The sequence below is a fragment of the Protopterus annectens genome, chromosome 15.part0, assembly GCF_019279795.1.
Source record: "Protopterus annectens isolate FY-2018-M chromosome 15.part0, PAN1.0, whole genome shotgun sequence".
Lineage (NCBI taxonomy): Eukaryota > Metazoa > Chordata > Ceratodontiformes > Protopteridae > Protopterus > Protopterus annectens.
The window spans coordinates 55971658-55992122 of NC_056749.1; the positions used below are offsets into that span (position 1 = coordinate 55971658).

General features: G+C 43.5%; 1 protein-coding gene across 1 annotated transcript in view; it reads right to left on the reverse strand.

Moving 5' to 3' along the window:
* LOC122790097 overlaps positions 1–20465 on the reverse strand; it is an 883343-nt gene that overhangs the window by 144450 nt on the left and 718428 nt on the right. Inside the window, exon 6 of the mRNA XM_044057668.1 lies at positions 13445–13578. Coding sequence (XP_043913603.1) covers positions 13445–13578 — 134 coding nt within the window. The remainder of the gene's footprint in view (positions 1–13444; positions 13579–20465) is intronic.

The following is a 20465-nucleotide window of genomic DNA, read 5'->3' on the forward strand; positions in this document are numbered from 1 at the left end:
TCTGACACCTCTGCACATCCAACTCTGTAGCTGTACATCCCCAATATAAGTATAACATGCCTGACACCTCTGCACATCCTGGCTCTGTAGATGGACATCTCCAGGATAAGTATAACATCTCTGACACCTCTGCACATCCTGGCTCTGTATATGTACATCTCCAGGATAAGTATAACATCTCTGACACCTCTGCACATCCTAGCTCTGTAGGTGTACATCCCCAAGATAAGTATAACATGTCTGACACCTCAACACATCCCAGATCTGTAGCTGGACATCTACAGGATAAGTATAATATCTCTGACACCTCTGCACATGCTGGCTCTGTAGGTGTACTTCTCTAGGATAAGTATAACATCTCTGACACCTATGCACATCATGGATCTGTAGCTGTACATCTCCAGGATAAGTATAACATCTCTGACACCTCTGCACATCATGGATCTGTAGCTCTACATCTCCAGGATAAGTATAACATCTCTGACACCTCTGAACATGCTGGCTCTGTAGATGTACATCTCCAGGATAAGTATAACATCTCTGACACCTCTGCACATCATGGATCTGTAGCTGTACATCTCCAGGATAAGTATAACATCTCTGACACCTATGCACATCATGGATCTGTAGCTGTACATCTCCAGGATAAGTATAACATCTCTGACACCTCTGCACATCATGGATCTGTAGCTCTACATCTCCAGGATAAGTATAACATCTCTGACACCTCTGAACATGCTGGCTCTGTAGATGTACATCTCCAGGATAAGTATAACATCTCTGACACCTCTGCACATCATGGATCTGTAGCTGTACATCTCCAGGATAAGTATAACATCTCTGACACCTATGCACATCATGGATCTGTAGCTGTACATCTCCAGGATAAGTATAACATCTCTGCTTTCTTCTTTCTCTTCTACTATACTACTGTCCCATACTTCGTAGTGCAAAAATATGGACAAAGCCTGACAGAATGGGGGGACAAAGGCTCAAAAATAGGGACAGATTTTAAATATTGCTCTTATAAACTTAGAAAGTTGAGAAAAATAATTGTGAGTCAACAAACATGGTCCAGGTAGGATAAACTTCTGTTGAACACCAAGAATATATAAAAAACTGTTTTATTGAAGAAGGTTAGCGCTTTTGTGTGGTTACCGTTTTATCAGACCAAATACAAAAGTATGTTAAAACACAGAGATATTTAAAACATAGCACAACTAATCAACTAAAACTAATTAAAAAAGACCAATCAAACAAAAGTGATGCAACCCATATCACCGCCTACTCAGTAGAGTTGGTTTAAGGGAGACACCACTATTAAGTTTTGGGTATTCATATGCATGCAAAGAAACAATCCATTTGAACTCACACATCTCAACAACATTATTAAAATCACATCTTGTAATATGGAAATGCAAAAGTTGTAAAACTCTGAATTTAAAAGAATTGTGTCCTGGAAACAATAAGGCATGATTAGCTAAAGCATTTGATGTTACATGGTTACATATGTTGCCTAGGTGCTCAAGTATCCTCTCTTTAAGTTGTTGTGTGGTTTTGCCCACACTGAAACTATCAAAGGAGCAGCAGGTAGCCAAATTGCTGCTCCTGCATGTCACCACAAATCTGGGTGTAAAATGTGTCCTGTAATGGGATGTGTGAAACAAAGTTCTGTAGATATGGAAGAGCATGCCTTGCAACTATGGCAAGGAAGTGTACCAACATTCCCTGTAGGTATATGGGATGAAGGCCTTGGTTCATAACATACAAGTCTTTTGATAGACATATGATTCCTATAGGTGAAGGAGGGGTACTCACCTACTATTTGTCTCACCTTAGAATTAACTATGTGTGTCTTTGACTAACCTCTCTCAGAGAAGCCATTGCTCAATTTATGTACAGTTCCCTCAAACACAAGATCATTAGTACATAGCCTAGAAGCTCTTAAGCACTGACCATTAAGTAAGTTAGAAAAAATATGTGGGGGATGCATGCTGGAACGATGTAGAAGCCCATGCCTCCAACAAGGTTTCCTATATAGTTGTGTCCCTAAAGTACAATCAGAATTCTTAGAAATGGTGAAATCCAAAAAATCAATAGAAATAGAAGAAGAATTAGCAGTAAACCTGAGGAAATCGGAGGTACTTTCAAGACACCTAACAAAGCTTGAAAGTTGCCCCACATCACCTTCCCATAGGAAAAAAATGTCATCCACAAACCTGGCATAGTATTTTACATGACAGCTAAACATATTACTGCTATGTACGTTCTCATTCTCCCACTGTGCAATAACCAAATTAGCATAGCTATTGGCACAGGGGGTGCCCATAGCCACACTTAATAGTTGGAGGTAATGCTGGTTCTCAAACAAAAACACATTATTACTTAGAATTAAATCTAATAAAGTACAAACAACAGTCACCATGCCATGTGTGAACTGACCATGGTGGGAAGGAAAAGTCTCACAGCATCCACCCCTGCCTGATTGGGGATAACAGTAAAGAGTGTTTTAACATCCATAGTTACAAACAAAACATCAGCCAAAGAAAGGGAAGTATTAGCTACAGAGCTATATAAACTAGATAAAAATGTTCAGTATCCTTCAAAATTACAGGAGATTCAGCAAGTACTGATTTCAGCTGCATCTCAACAAATTTAGATAAAGGTTCTGTTACCCAACCACATCCTGAAACAATAGGATGCAGAGGGGATTTAGATAGTCCTTATGGATCTTAGGCAATCTGTGGATAACAGGAACAGAAAGATATTCAATAGTCAAAAACTCATATATGTCTTGGTCTATTAAACCACACATGAGAAGGTCGTAAAGGTCATTCTTAACATTACTACTGCATTTGTCCACCTCTCTCCCAGAGATCTTACTGTAAGTACAACAGTCATCTAACATAGCTGCCATGCCAGTTAGGTAATCAGTTCTATTAAGTACCAGAACGGCCCCTCCCTTGCCCACCGGTCTGATACTAATAGACTCTTCAGCCTGCAATTGTTGTAAAGCAATGGTTTCCTCAGGGCTTAAATTACAAAAACACTGTTTGACATTGTCAAAAGATTCAAAAATATCCCTTTCACACAAGTTCAAAAAGAATTCCACGGATGCAATGAGGGGTGGGCAGAAAGTACTCAGTTTATATAGAATATTACCAGAAACAGGTATGTTCCATGTTCCAAATAATATTTCAAGCATGATTTTACGAGCAAATAGTCTAATATCAACAATAATATCCGTAATGTTAGACTTACTGTTAGGAACAAAGCTCACACCTCTGTTGAGGACTGCTAGTTGTACAGAAGTTAATGAAAAATTAAATAAATTGTAAACTCGTCCTTGTTCGGATGAGGTATGAAGGTTTTTCTTCACATTGGTGAACACTTGTCCCTGGAGGCCTTCCTCTTTCTCCTGTCCCTTGACAACGATTGCCCTCTCTTGTTCAGTGTGTCCAACTTGGTGGTGAGAGGAAGGGCCATAAAAGGGTTTGAGGAAAATAACATCCGTTGAAGCTGAAAGATTCTCTAACCTTACTACCAGTTGTTTTACATTAAGAAGGTTTGTGGTCTGCACTGTTGTGGCAGGACAGGTATCTTACATCCTTCTAAGCTGGAAATTGCTGGTTGAAGGCCCAGTGTCTGCTATTCTAAAAGTGTATTAGTTACTTGGGCTTCAGGCCAGTTATTCTACATTAAGAGGGTTTGCGGTCTGCACACTTGTGGGAGGAGAGGCTGGATTCTGCCCTTCTGAGCTGGGAATTTCTGGTCACAGGCTTATTGTGCCTGCTCATTTGAACTGTTTCTTTCTGAAATTGGTGCACCTTGTTGCTGTAGCATAGACCAGATTCAGGCCTGCTGAATTTAACTTTGTTTGTATAACTTGAGCACTGATCCAGGCCATCTTTTTTGGAGGAGGTTCCCCTTCACCCTAGTAGCAGGAGTGTGAAGTTAGAATTTGTCTGCTTGAAGACTGCTGAAACAAGGCTCCGTTTTGAGCTTTTTATCTGGTTAATTGGGCAACTTGTTTAAATCAGTTTGTTCATTCTCTATTGTTTTATATATAAAAAATTGCACTTTATTCATCTGCTTTTACTGTATTTGTGTTTCTTCCTACGTTATTACTAGGGGCATTGACTACAACTCTGATCTGTGATATATAACAATAAGTATCCTTTTCTGTGCATTTAAAGTGTTTTTTGAGTGTATCTGCTTTATTTTCTGAAACTAAATATACTTGTGCCCTGCCTTTCTAAGCTAGTATAGTCCAGTTTTCAGGTTAGTGTTGAATTCAGGGCTGTGCTATAATCTCTGTGTTTGCCCATACCTTACTTGTATAGAAGGAAGTTTCTCTGTTCACCTGTGAGAGAGGGGAGCTTTGAGTATCCTATCTGTCCCTGGAGGAGTGGTTTCAGCCCAGAAATTAGTAGTTCCTTGACCATTTTGGGCAAATTTCTATTTCTTTCATTTCCCTGCTATAAGGGCAGCACCGGTTAGCGAGGGTATAACTATTCCTGGCTCCACGAAGGCTCCTCTTCATTTTTTCCCTTGGAACTAGACAAACTTTCATCTTAAGAGCTCAAACCATTCATTTCTCAGCCTGGAACTTGCTCAAAACTTCTAGCAAGCACTTATAAACCCTAGCACTAGATCCTCCTGTACTGTACAGAAGGGCAAGGCTCTCTATTTGACCTTACCAGCCATCCAGTAAAACAGTTCACTGTACCTATCCAGACATGTCCAATGGGCAGTTTCAGGTGTACTCTCCAGTCCAACTGGTGAATCTGGGCATTTGAGGCAATGTTACAACTGCCTCATTTACACAGACAACCCTCTCTTCCTACCACCAAACACTAATACATACGAGAGATGCAATTATACAGCCAAACTGGAAGCTAAGCTCTCTCAACCCAAGACTGGATCAGACAGTCAAGAAGAGAAGGGAAATACTTACATCACACCACCAGTCTCACATAGACCCATTAAACCAGCACCGGCAAAAACCACACATAAATACATGAAAACATACTCAGAGGCTCTAAATAAAAATCTGCAAATCCAACAGAGACCTCCAAAGCAGACATCTAAGCAACCTCCACCCCCCAACACAAACCATGAAACACATACTTCACAAAACCAGTGTGCCACACAATCACAGCCCTTAAGGCAAAATAACATACCCAACATACTAGTAATAGGTGACTCTATAGTCAGGCACACTGATGTCCCACTCACTGGGCTGAATAAGGAGAAGGTTACTGTTAGCTGCCTGTCGGGTGCCAGGATCCACCACATAACACAAGCACTCAGGTCACTCCAGAACAAGTACAAATATGACTCTGTCATTGTCCATGTTGGTGTGAATGACCTGAGCCGTACCTCCCTGGACTACATGAAAAGAGACATGGAAGAGCTCTCTGATCACATAGTCCAGGCCGGTATGACCCTGACCCTGAGTAGCATCCTGCCCTCACCAAGAATGATACCACAGTATAAAGAAAAAAATTCTCAATTTCAACAATTGGCTAAGTTTCTAGTGTCATTACAGGGGATCCAGTGTCTGTCCACCTGGGATGACATGCTTGACAAGCCACGCTGCTTCGCTAAAGATGGCTTGCACCTGTCACCCTTAGGCTTTTAAATACTGGCCAAGGCTCTTGCCACCCTCATAGTGCCTTTTTTAGGCAAGGCTCAAAAGACAAACCCACTGCTGTAAATAGAACAAGTAACAAAAACTGAGGGTAATGCTACTCAGTGCCAGAAGTCTAAACCTCAAAATGCACGCATTTGAGGTACTCCTCAGTATGGAGAAAATCGATATATGTGCAGTAACAGAAACCTGATTTAAGGCTCCAGAGAGCACCCCAGCACTACCAGGCTACAACTCATACCGTACATTTCGGCCACAGAACCCAAGCCGAAATACAAAAGACGAGGCTGTATCCATATTCATCAAGGATACCCACACCTCCAGGTTAGTGGCACAGCACCATGCTTCAGAGATCATCCACGCGCAACTAACAATGAGCAAAACTGCAATTCAAATTGTAGCTTGCTACAGATCACCCACCATGTCCCAGGAACCCCCATTCTACATTTCTGGAAACATTGGGAAACATAAAGGTCCTACCAAACACCCTAATATTGGGTGATTTCAATTACCCAAACATTAACTGGGAGAACTACTCAAGCACTAACTCCCTTGCCCAACATTTCCTAGAATTTATAAACTCAAATGCCATGATTCAACTGGTCAACACTCCCACCAGAGGTGACAACATATTGGACCTGGTCATCACCAACATGGGCGACTGGTGTTCCACACCAGAGGTCAACACCTTGCTGGTTAGATCTGACCATAAACAAATCACTTTGGATATCCACATTCCACCCCCACCCCCGGACAAGGAAACCACCGTGAAAAACTTTTCAAAAGCAAACTTCACATTACTTAAGACCGAGGTGGAAAGTTTCAAAGCCCCACATGCTGAAGGATAACACTGTCCAAGCTGCAAAATCCTTTACTAATGCATTCTACGGGCACCTACAAGAATGCATGGATTGTGCCATCCCAAGAAAAACCAAGACTCACTCCTTAAAGAAAAGGAAACCAGTCTGGTGGACTCCTGCCATAAACAAGCTATACAATAGAAGGAGGAAACTAGTACAGAAAAGAGTAAAATCCCAAGAAGGAAAGACATCCCTGATCAGTATCAGCAAGAAACTACGATCCCTCATAAAATCATCCAAGGTGAGCTTTGAAAGAAAAATTGCCAAGGACTCCAAAGATAACCACAAGGCATTCTTTAGCTATGTCTAGAATCTAAATGGCAATGCTCAGATCTGCTTGGAGTTAGTGCAGAATGGCACAAAATACACTGAACCAACTGATATCGCCAACATCCTGGCAGACAGGTTCAGTGCAAACTTCACCCCCTCTCACCCCCAAAAGGGCCCATAACCATACCAGAAGAATGTAGAGTCCCTGAAATCACAGACACTCAGGTTAAAGCAGCCCTTTCCAAAGCCAAAAACACAGCAACAATGGGACCAGACGGTGTCCCAGGCTGTGTCCTACACGAGCTCAAAGATGAACTAAAACCTCACCTAAACACACTTTTCAGACTCAGCCCCTCCACAGGCTACATACCCATAGAGTGGCACACAGCAACGGTTGTTCCGCTCCACAAAGGTAGAGACACAACAGACCCTAGGAACTATCGCCCTATAAGCCTGACTAGCTTGGTCTGCAAGGCTATGGAGTGCATCATCATGGAACTCATTAACAGAGACACTGGGAACCTCCAAACACTGGATTCTACCCAGTTCGGCCTTGTTAAGGGCAGATCATGCCTCCTAAACCTGGTGGACTTCTTTGAGACTGTTATCAAGGCTATAGACAAGGGAAAGGTGGTACACACAGCCTACTTAGACCTCGCTAAGGCCTTTGACACCATTCCCCATTCTGGTATTATAGACAAGCTCACCAGCCTGAACATAAACCCCTACATCACAAGATGGGTTGCCAACTGGCTCATGGACAGAACCAAACCCACATGGTGAGAGTTGCAGGAGCTAGGTCCAACTCTAAACCAGTTACAAGTGGCATTCCCCAGGGCTCAGTCCTAGGACCCCTCCTGTTTGGCATATACTTCTCAGAGGTACAGCCAAGCACAGGAGGAATATGGCTGACCAAGTTCGCAGACGACTGCAAACTAGGGGCTATAACTGACTCTCCGGCTGACACAGACATCCTCCAAAAGGGTCTCACTGAGACAGATACCTGGTGTCAAAATCATGGCCTCAAGCTTAATGCCAAAAAGTGCATAGTCATCTCTTTTGAAAAAAAACAAAGTACCCACAAACTACCACATAGGTGATAGTCCCCTAAATATGGAAGACATAATAAGGGATCTGGGGACCCAAGTAGATAGTAATCTCACCTTTGATAATTGCATTGCCAAAGTGGTTAGAAAATCCTTCTATGTGGCCCACCTAATCACAAAAGGGTTCGCATCCAGATCAAAAAAGGTCATTGTGCCCCTCTACTCATCAGTCATCAGACCCATCATAGAGTACAATGCTCCATTTGGGATGTACCTTACAAGACACCTGCAACAGCTGGAAAGACTACAGAAGTACCTCACCAAGAGGATCACTGGCCTCAAACAGATGCCTTATGCAGCTCGACTGAAGAAACTTCAGCTGTACTCGGTTACATACCGCCTACTCAGAGGTTATCTCTGCCTGACATACAAGGCCATGTCCAACCCAGAATTGATGGACATGCTCCAACTAAAGAAAATCTTATCTCCTCAAGCCACACAGTCTAGGGATCTAAACCTCACCACAACAATAAATAGGACATGCTGGATGGATACATTCCTATCCCAGAGACTACCCATGCTTTGGAACAAGATTCCAATCGACATTAGGCAGAGCTCCTCGCTAACACTCTTCAAAGGAAACCTTGATGAGTGGATGGTAAACAGAAAGTTTACCCCGGGGATCACTTCAGTGGCTCTGCTGGACAGAGGCACAGGGAACTAATCTAAGGGGGCGGCGAAAGCCAACACATTCTGGCTAGGCTTATAAATGCTTTCAGACAGATAGCCTAGTACCTACCTATGAACTTATGATCATCTTTGGCAGCATTATTCACACTAGAAGCTGCCACATTGGAAAGTGTAGCTTCTGACTGGTTTGGAAGCTCTGTAAAAGCAGTTCTGACATCAGCAGACGGGGGCATGGCAAGTGCCGGTGTATTCAACACTTCTGTGTGTTCCTCTCTGTTCAAACTTAGTGTAGCAGTCACAGAGATGGCCAAAGGGGACAAAACATCAGAGTTTTTTTAGTTTTTGTTAGTAATTACTTCTGTCACACGGGAAGTACAGGCGGTCTCATGGTGTGCGATCTGAGATGTGGACTTATCACTAGAGTGATGAAACTCGCTCTTCAGCCATACAAAGATATGCCCCCAAGTAAAGTCCATATGATCCCTCAGTAGGTTCTTATGTTTTTGTTGCCTCAGCCTGCATTCATATGCTGAAACCTCTGCAAAAAGATTATCCAGTCTAAGGGTGTACTCATCTGTCAGAAATCTAGTTTTCAACACATCCAAGAGGTGCTCAATTTTTACACGGAGAGACATCTCGACAGGTGTATAATATTCAGTTAATAGCCTTAAATAATTAAAGCTTAAGTCAAGATTCAATTGCTGCCAACATTTTAATAACAATGGTTCACTAGAGGCCTGCGTAGGTATTTTTAAAATCCGCAGCCCCCTAGGTACTACGTTGTGCTCAAGGCACGCCTCAAAGTGAAATCTCTGCCATTCAAGTCTTTTTAGTTTATACATTAAGTTCTCCGGTTCCTTAAAAGCCTCAAGAAAAGCACACATACCATCAGAATCAATGGTTTCCACAATTCCCTGTTTTGATAATACAAGCCTCAAAGGGGGGGTTAGGCTGGTTACTGACAAGTCTGTGAAAATGATTAGAACCTTCAGGCATGTTATTCATTTGACTAGTCACAATAGCAGCAGATGATGACTAATTCCCTCCAGCATTCACTTCAAGAGACTCCACCATGTGCAGTGGGTAGCTTAACAAAAATTAGATAAAAAGGCAAAAATAAGCTGAAAAGATTAACCGAATATTATACACCTGTCGAAATGTCTCTCTTCATGTAGAGATTGAGCACCTCTTGGATGTGTTGAAAACTAGATTTCTGACAGATGAGTACACCCTTAGACTGGATAATCTTTTTGCAGAGGTTTCGGCATATGAATGTAGGCTGAGGCAACAAAAACATAAGAAACTACCGAGGGATCATATGGACTTTACTTGGGGGCACATCTCACTACCGTGTTACTTGGTTTGCCTCCTTCTGATTCATGGTGTGGCCAGTCCAGACATGGTACAGTATAGTCTGGCTGTATTGTGATACATGTTGTGACCAGTCCATACATGGTACAGTATAGCCTGGCTGTATTCTGATACATGTTGTGGCCAGTCCATACATGATACAGTATAGCATGGCTGGATTCTGATGAATGTTGTGCTCACTCCATGCAAGGTACAGTACAGCCTGGCTGTATTCTGATACATGTTGCGGCCAGTCCAGGCATGGTAATATAGATTGGCTGTATTGTGATACATGATGTAGCCAGTCCATGCATGGTATAGTATAGCCTGGCTGTATTCTGATGAATGCTGTGCTCAATCCATGCATGGTACAGTACAGTCTGGCTGTATTCTGATGCATGTTCTGACCAGTCCACACATGATACAGCATAGCCTAGCTTTATTCTGATACATGTTTTGGCCAGACTAGGCATGGTACAATATAGCCTGGCTGTATTCTGATACCCACTGTGGCCCATCCATGCATGGTGCAGTATAACCTGGTTGTATTCTAACATGCTGTGGACAGTCCACGTATGGTGCAGTATAGCCTGGCTGTATTTTTGCATAAATCATGTTAGGTTTAATCTCACCCACAGCTGTAAACCACATATGCTGCTGCCATAGCATCCTGCACCTGCCTCTGCCTAACATGGTAATCCACCATGACTGTCTCATCCAAAGGTTCCTCGTGTTTAATAGAGGACAAACTCTGCCTGAATGTGCACCCTCTGCTGTATCTATTGGCATAGCCTCATGTTGTGGAAGAGTGCACACATGGTAAATATTGTACTGCAGGTTTCAGAGTCATACTGTAGACCACCACCAGAGACATTTAGAGAGCAGAAGCTTGCCTTAAGCAGTCTAAATACTCATCTGATAATGATTTCGGGCTGTGACAGGGTGGGGGTGTTTGAATTCTCTTGCAGGGTCTGTGGATTTCATTTTGTCATTAACCATGGACATATCTAGATGGCTCTCTAGAAAGTTAGCCCCCACAAGTCATGCATTTAACAATGATGGACCTTAAAGGCACATTACAATGCATAGATAATTTAGGAAGACACCTTTGCAGTATTTCAATTCCTAAAAGAAAGGACAATAAATCACATTGTCGCCTTCTATTTTCCTAGATAATTCCATTAGTTTTTGCTGCCTCTGTTTTCGAAACATTCAGTCACGTTTAACAGGAACATGTTTTAGTTAAAACAGGTGCCCTCTGTTTTCTAAACAGTCAGTCACGTTTAACAGGAACATGTTTTAGTTAAAACAGGTGCCCTCTGTTTTCTAAACAGTCAGTCACGTTTGACAGGAACATGTTTTAGTTAAAACAGGTGCCGTGGTGCAGTGGCGCAGTGGCTAAGGTTCTTGCTCCCAGCAGGAGGCTCCCTGATTTGATTCTCATCTGCAGTGCGGTTTGTACGGAGTCTCCATGTCCTCCCTGTCTTCACGTGGGTTTGCTCCAATTTCTTCCCACATACCAAAGACATACATCTGGAGCATTTCCTCCTGGGCCTCCTCTGAAAATGGGCTCTATCTCAGTCAGATTTTTTCCCAGTAAACAAACGTTCAATAACTAAAAATAAGAAATCCTGCTTGGTGCCCATCTTCCGTTTGATTCTGCCATTATTACCAGATGCACGTGTTTTCATGGCTTAAAGTTTTTGACCTTTTCCTACTGAAGAATGTTTTTGAAGGATTCATATTAATCATTAAAGTTTTCTTGTATGTCGCCTAATTCTGTTTAGAAAGTTTCTATGTTTAAAGTTATTTTCTGCAGACAAACATTTCAGAATGTATTCATTTAAGGATGAATCATACTGAAGACTTTTAGGCCTACTCATTTTGAAATGAAAAACATTTGGATATAAAATAAAAAATAAATGAAATAGTTTATGTAAAATTAGTTAAAATAACGGTTTCATTGAGAAAGTTGACTCGTAACCAAAGCAGATCTCCCAGTACTAATGACAATATTTTCTTGACAGTAAAATAAGAGAAAGAACTACAGAGGCCATCTTGAATGAAATATAATAGTAAGTAACAGTTACAAAGCAGATGGGGAACTAGAGAGTCTGAGTTGTGGCAGGGAGGTTGAGATGATTTGATAATCTTTGCCTGACTGAACAATGGTGTAGATGTTTTCTGCCACACTGGGAGATAGGTGGAGTAGGGAGTGGGTGATGCTGATTTCTGAAAATGTTTTATAGAAGTGTAGAATAAAATATATGGAATTAAGAAATCAGCAAAGTACATGTGTCAGTTTTTATTAAATGGCATATATGGACCAACACATTTGTATTTTGTTTGCATGAGAAGGAGGAAAGTATACCAAAATAATTCCTAAGAGTGAAGCTTTAGTTTGTGTACTAGGATGGAAACAGTACAATGAATTGCAATGCACTATGGGTAAAATGTTTCCTAGAATTATGATATGTTCTGTACTATGATATAAGGATGGCCAGTTTTTGACTAGTCTTCAGGATGAGTAAATATAATAAGCATTCCTGATGCAATGGAATTTTAGTTCTGAAGTGATTTATTGTAACTGTCAAAAAAAAAAAACACACTTCAGGACTATAGCACCTTCAATGTATGCTGCATTAGTGGTAGCACTGGAAAAAGAATCTATGCAGACAGACTAGGGATAGAACCCATATTTCATATTTTGGAGCAAAAATAAATAACAAAGAACATTGTTGAAGCATTGCTTTTATTCACCTATAAAGGTAAAAGAATACTATGGTATTTTAAGATGCATATTCTTTGAAATATGCCGGCGTTATTTTCACTGTAACTATTGGGTTTAATTGACATTATCAAAGTTAACACTATTGCACAGTCTGCAGTACATGAGCTTCACAGCATTACTGAAAAATATATATGAAAATGTACAGTTAGATGGTTATGTGTTTGCAAGGGGGTTCTGTGTGAAACAAAAATTACAATAACTTGGACTAAAGGGAAGAAAATGTGCTTCATTTTCCATAAGTTCATTTGACTTCAGAGGTAGCATATATAGAGTTCATGGGCAGGAGAAGGACATCACAGCCCATCACTCTGGATGGCAAAAGAAATACTTTAAAGTTGTTAGCATTTCTAAATTAGTACATGATGGTTAGACTGGGGAAACAAGAACATGTGGTCAGTAGGTCAGGGTCCTAAGAAAAGCTTTAATTTGTTGCAGTAGACACCAATGTTGTCTGATTTCCATGAAATTATAGCTACTACAAGGGGCAGACCAGGATTCTGAGGTACATTTGTGGATGTTCCTGAAAATTAAGGATAATCTGATGAGTGCAGATAAGGCACTTACCTGTAGTACACCAATTTAAAATCAGGTTTTATGTTTAATGTTGTGCTTAATGTAAAACATTAAAGAACTAAAGTATTATAGCAAAAAGGTTGCATTTTACAAAGATTATATAAAATTGTAGTTGCTAATTACAAGTCTCTAAGGATTATGTCTTTTTTTGTAAGAAACAACAGAAGTTATTAAGAATGAAAAAAAAAAATGAATACATGTTAAAACTCACCAGGGCCTTTGGTAAGAGCATTGCTTCAGGGTTTTGATGCATGCAGCATCGGGACCAGTACAGGAGAATAGAACATACTGCTAATACAGTTACACCTGACACTGCTATTATCCACTCAGAAATCCGAGACTGTTCTGCAAAATATGAAATGTAATTTATCAGTTCTGCTACAGTTTTGTGGTCAGACTAGTTTAAAATAGCAAAACAGTTTTAAATAATGTTTGCATATCTATTTCTTAGGCTCACAGGTAAACAACCAGGATTTCTGCATCTGAACAAAAGTGCATTAATTCCACAAGATCATGCATCTGTTATCAATTATATGATCACTTACAAATTTGTTAATGATCGTTTGGTTTTGACTGACTGGGTGAAGAGATCTTTGCATAACACTTAAACTTTTCTTTTCTGGCAGGATCAAAGCCCCATAACTTACCTTTGCAGAGAATTGCACCACTAGCCTTTCATTATGATAACTCATTTGTCAAAGAAATTTCCAGAATTCTAAAAGTCCAAATTTTGGTTAAAGCACCTTCAGTCAATGTCTGAAATGGGAGGTCTTTATTAAACTTGTTGATCAAAAGATCCATTGCCGTACAAGTTTGTTATAAATGTGGTAGCCCACAACTGTTATGGGAAGTTGGATAAATGAAAAAGCAGGAAAAAGTAGCAGGTGTAATCTTTTCACAGTAAACTCGAGTAATAGAGTAACTGTGTTAGTTTTACCTATCAGCATAGCTATTCCAAAACTAAACAGGACAAGGATTGTCACGTGTGATAAAAATTCCCAACATGAACTTTACTTTAAAGGAATGTACTGCTACTAATTAAAATGAAGTTTTATTTATTTTATACATATATATATATATATATATATATATATATATATATATATATATATATTTGTTTGTATTTTCTGTTTGTTAACTTCACTCTTCTGCCTACACCTATCCTCCTGTTACCAATGAATATCTGCAGTATAACACATGAAATACAAATGCTAAACATGTTTGGCCCTCACATGCTGCAGGTCCCCTGATCGAATGTACTTGATGACGTTCCATTAATATGCATATTCCTCTGCATAATGAAGCATAATGTCTAGTTACATTCGCTGATGTTGTTACATTTACGACTGTTTCTCTCTGTTCTCATGTCTGCTACATTTTTTCAGCCCTCCCAGCCCCTACTAAGTACTGCTGTACCTGCTGCTCCCTCCTGTTTGTATAATAATTACAGCGTTTCTCCTGCCTTACTGTAAAAACTTTTAGTTATGTACTTACCATAACTTTAGATGTTTGGGATCCAGCTCGCCTACATTCTGTACTGATGGGTTCGGAGCCGATCCTCGGCTCCGACTCGGCACGCTATACTATAGAGCGAAGTCTCTAATTGGCTGAGCTACTCTATATCCCAGGATGCACCACCACTACTTCCCCAGATCTTGTTTGTCCGCACACATGCACACAGTCATAGACAGTTGAAATAACATTGCCAAGTGATTCAAGATGAAATGGCTAAACTGAACCGTACGGTCTCTTCTGATCTCCAAGGCAGGGGGAAGGAGGGTGGGTTATTAGGAATGTAGGCGAGATGGATCCCATACATCTAAAGTTATGGTAAGTACATAACTAAAAGATGTTATGTGATCCTATCTCGCCTACATTCTGTACTGATGGGACAGCGTCCCTAGCACCTGATTCCTGGGTGGCTCACTGGAAAACACTCCTGAGAACTGTGGAACCGAAGGAAGCTCGCCCCCAAGATGCCACGTCCAATTTGTAATGAGAAATAAATGTGTGAGGAGAGGACCAGGTAGCCGCAGCACAAATGTCACTAATGGCAAGCTTGGAATGAAAGGCTGTCAAAGTAGCCATAGCCCTTGTAGAATGAGCTTTCACAGTGGTTGTAAGCTCTCTATTAGAAATGAAGTAAGTATGACTAATACAGTCTCTGATCCACTTGGCAATAGTGACCTTCGTGATGGCTTTGCCCAATTTATTGTCCGAAAAGGACACAAACAACTGATCTGTTTTCCGTGTTTGGCGCATCTTATCTAAGTAGAAACGCAATTGCCTGTGAACATCCAATGAATGGAAGATGTATTCCGCTCTGTCTGAGTAGTTGGGGAAGAAAACTGGGAGTTCCAATGACTGTTGAAGACAAAAACTAGAACAAACTTTGTGAATAAAGGATGGATTAGGCCTGAGGGATACTCTATCCTTGTGAAAAACCAGGTACGGTGGTTTGACACATAGGGCTTGAAGTTCCAAAACTCTTCTGGCTGATGTAATTGCCACCAAAAAGGCAGTCTTCCAAGAAAGAAATTTCAAGTCACAAGTTGCTGCCGGTTCGAAGGGAGAAGAAGTCAAAGCACCTAATATGAAATTAAGATCCCACGGTGGAGCGGGATGAGAAATCGGAGCTCGTAGCAGCCCAGCACCTTTCATGAAGGCTTTACACAACTTATTGCTCATCAAAGGTGGGTCTATACTTTCATGAAAATTAGAAATAGCTGCCAATTGAACCTTGATGGTAGAGACCAAAGAACCTTGATTGAATAAGGAAGCTAAAAATTTCAAAACTTCTGACACCGGGGCAGTAATGGGATCTAATCCCCGGAGTTGGGCCCAAATGGTGAATCTCTTCCATTTGCTGTTATACATTTTCTTAGTCGAATTCTTGTGGGCCGAGGACAAGATATGTATGACTTCCGAGTCCAAAACCTGGTTCCTGACTATGGTCGGAAGTGGAGGAGCCAAGCTGTCAACCTCAACGAGTGAAGGGACTGATGAAGCTGTCCCGACTGGTGGATCAAGAGGTCTGGAACCTGGTCCAGGAACCATGGACCATCCAGTGCGTATTTCTGAAGAAAGGGCAGCCAGACTTGACGAGGCCAGTATGGGGCAACTAAAATCATCTTGCACTGTAAGTGAATCGCCTTCTGGATCACCCTGGGAAGAAGGGGAACTGGTGGAAAGGCATACAGTAGGCCGGTGGGCCAAGCTTGGACTAAGGCGTCCTTGGGAAACCCCTCCGGAACTGAGGTGAGAGAGAAGAACTGTAGACATTTTGTGTTGAGAGGAGTTGCAAAGAGGTTGCAACAAGGAGTTCCCCATCTTCTGAAGATCTGAGTTGCCACTCTGTCATTCAGAGACCACTCGTGCGGGGAGAGAATAGTTCTGCTCAGTCTGTCGGCTATCACATTGGATCTCCCTGGAATGTGTGTTGCTACCAAGAAATGGTTGGTTGCAATAGCCCAATCCCATACTTTCATGGCCTCTCTGCAAAGGGGGTAGGACCTGGTCCCTCCCTGCTTGTTCAGGTACCAGACTACTGACATGTTGTCGGACTGAACGGCAATCATGCCCTGGGGGAGGTAACTGTGTAGTGCTTGTAGCGATAGAAGCACCGCCCTCATTTCCAGTATGTTGATGTGTAGGGAACTCTCGTAGGGGTGCCACTTGCCTTGGACTGACCTGCCCAGGTAATGTCCCCCCCACCTCGTCTGGGAGGCGTCCGTAGTCAAAGTGGCCGCTGGAGGTGGAGGAACGAAGGGTCGCCCCTGATCCAGGTTGGAAGAAAGAAGCCACCAACGGAGGTCCTGTTTGCACGTCTCCGTGATCATAATGAGGTGACTGAGAGGGAGATCCTGATACGACCACTGGACTGACAGGAGCCACTGGAGAATCCTCATATGCAATCTTACTAAGGGAACTAGGAGAACGGTAGCCGACATGGAACCCAACAGTTGTAGGACCATCCTTGCTGGGGCTCGGCGTTTGAAGAGCAATGCTCGAACTTGAGATTGCAATATTTCTATCCTCTCTGTAGGAAGATAGACCTGCATTTGCTTTGAATCTATCTCTACTCCGATAAATCGTATGCGCTGAGATGGCAGCAACACAGACTTTTCCCAATTGAAGGTGATTCCTAGGGAGTTGCCTAGAGATATAGTGGCTGCAAGGTTCTGTAAGAGTAGATGCCTGGAAGTGGCAGTTAGGAGCCAGTCGTCTAGGTATGGAAACACCTGGAATCCTAGACTTCTCAGGTGAGCAGTCACCACCGCCAAACATTTGGTGAACACCCTGGGGGCTGTGGTGAGACCAAAGGGCAGTGCGCGGAACTGGAAATGACTGTCTCCCAGGCTGAAGCACAAGTGTCTCCTGGACGCCTGATCCATCAGGATATGATAATAGGTGTCCTTGAGATCTATGGAGCACATCCAAACACCTTCCTCCAGCAGCGGGAGAATGGATTGTAAGGTGACCATCCGGAACTTGGACTTCTTGACAGAACGGTTGAGCTTGCTGAGATCCAAGATGGGCCTCATGTCCCTGGTCTTTTTTGGCACCAAAAAGAATCTTGAGTAAGTCCCTAATCCGGTCTGGTCTTCGGGGACCGGTTGGATGACTCCTTTTTGAAGCAGCTTTGAAATTTCGATGGCTGCGAGATCCTGTTGACTGGGTGGTGGGTCCGGGATTTTCCAGGATGGTGGGGGGAGCTGAGAAAAGGGGATGTTGTAACCTCCGGCAATGATCCGGAGCACCCATCGGTCCTGAGTGATATTCTCCCAGGCCTTTAGGTGCTTCGAAAAACGACCCCCGACTGGCTCCGGAGCAGCACAGTCGGGCAATCCTTCAGGGATGCTGGAAGGTTGAGGAGCCACGAAAGGACTCGCGGTCTCCAGTGTTGCGGGGGCCTCTGCCGCCTCTGGGACGGCGTCTTCCTGAAAACCCCCCCCCTCTGCCTCTAGAAGGGGGATCATCCTGCTGTGAGGGGTAAGTCTTCTGAGATTTGCGGAACCACATTTTCCCCCCTCTTCTAGCCTTGGGATAAGGCCGGAAGGGAGTGGAAAACCGTGCCCCTATGGCAGTCAAAGTCTTACCCTCTTGTTCACAGCGGGTCAAGGTGTCCTTTACCTTGGGTCCAAACAAGGAGGACCCATCAAAGGGAGCATCGGCAAAGGAAGACTTGAAGGCCTCCACAAAATGACACAGGCTGAGCCAGGCTTGTCTCCGTAGAGCAACACCTGTACCCGCCACTCTACTCGCCCCTTCGGCCACATATGAAATGAGCCTCATGGACGAGTTTGATATTGATGATAGAGTAGCCAACTGAGAGCTAACCGTCTGGGCCAACTGCTCAGGTAGGTTACCAGAGAGGGTATCTGAAAGTTCCTTGACCAGATCCCTCTGAAGTCTGGTGAAGTGCATCAGGTAATTCAGAGACCTTAAAGTAAAGGCTGCTGTAGTAAGGGTGCGCTTCCCGTACCGATCCATACTCCTGGACTCTTTATTAGGAGGATGGATGGACATCAAAGCCTCTGCCACATCTTGCTGGGTAGCAGATGCCACCACCAGGGCATCTACGGCCACACCTTTAGATAAGAATTCCTTTTCAGGGGGGGCTGACAGAAATTTATTCGGGCGAGCTGGCACCGGTTCCACAGAATCCAGGTGCTCCCACGCCCTTCGAGAGATCAAATCCAGGAGCTTATCGAAGGGCGGAGACACCCAGGAGGCGGAAGGCTGAGCCCCGAAGGCCTTGAGGAATACCGACTCCTCAGCGGAAGGGGATTTGGACTGCCAGTCGCCTCGTTGCTTGAGGATTTCTAAGATGTCCACAAAGGAGACATCATTCGAGGATGACTTGGGGGACCCCTCCGCATCATCGAGGTCGGTGTCCGAGGTGAGAGACTCATCAGGTGAGTCGACGTGCTTCCTCTTACACTGTCTCTTCCTGGGAGGTTCCTCCGAAGAAGCCTCGGAAGGACCCCAGGAAGGGAGGAATCCCCAATGGGGGTGACCTCAGGCCCCAGGGCTCCGCTGTCTTGAGACAGGGGGACAACAAAGGAACAAGTCTCCATGTCAAGGGAAGGTGCCGGAGAGATGGTGGAGGTAGCCAAGGAAGATTTGGCCAAAGCAGTCCTCATGGCCCTGAAGGCTGGACCCCCCCCGAGTCCTGGGAAGGTCCGACCCCTGAGGCCACAACAGTAGACGGCACTCCCGCAGCCGACGCACTGAGAGGGAGGCTCGGAACCGAAAGCATCAGACCCAAAGCGTCACCCCCGGGGCCGACCGAGGAGGTCCGTGTACCAAACTCCGACCCGAAAGTCGGGGTTGGAGTAAGGGTCAGAGCCGACCCAAGAACCTCCACTGGCTCCACCAGCATCGACTCCAATGGTGCCGAGGCTGTTGGAGGAGGAACCAATACAACTGGGTGGACAATCGGCTCCGGAGCCGACTGGGCTGGAGCCGAGACTAACTTTTGGAAAACTGGAGACTGGAACAGCCTTTGAAGCACCCTGTCTATATCCGAATCGGACATCCTCGAAGACCGAGAAGAGACCGATCGGGCCCGAGTTGACTGCTCTGCCATTTCCGAAAGACTAGGGGACCGGCTCTAAATAGTCTCAAGCAGTATCGGCGCCGAGGGAGATTCCACCAGCACAGAAATTTCCCTCGGAGCCGACGGGGACTTCGTCGCCGAGGTAGAAGAGTCTGAGTGAGCGACCTTTCTTGGCTCCAAAAGCAATGGAGCCGAAGAAGGTGACCTGTCTCTCGATGCTCGAGCACTCGGCTCCGAAGACAGAGGAGTCGAGACTGGAGGCATCAAGGCAGACCGTTCCGACCTCGGCTCCGAAGTCCGTGGAGCCGACGGTGAAGCCTGCCTTGATTTCTTAGCTGTCGGCTCTGACGGACTGGTCAGAGCCGAAGACTTCTTCTTCCTGGAAGGAGAGGGGGAAGAAGATAAAGCCTCCTCAAAAGAAGGGGTGATGAGGCCCTTCAAAATCAATTTGTTTTTCCTCTCTTGGAGGACACGAGAAGAAAAGGCGTGACATACACTACACGACTCTTGAAGGTGTTTAGGACCTAGGCAATAAACACATAGAGAATAGTCATCTGTGATTGACATCTTGTACCCACACTTGGTACATTTTTTAAAACCCGAAGGCCTATGCTCCTTCGACATCTCTACAAGACACACTCAAAAAAAAAAAAAAAAAGAACAAGAAAAA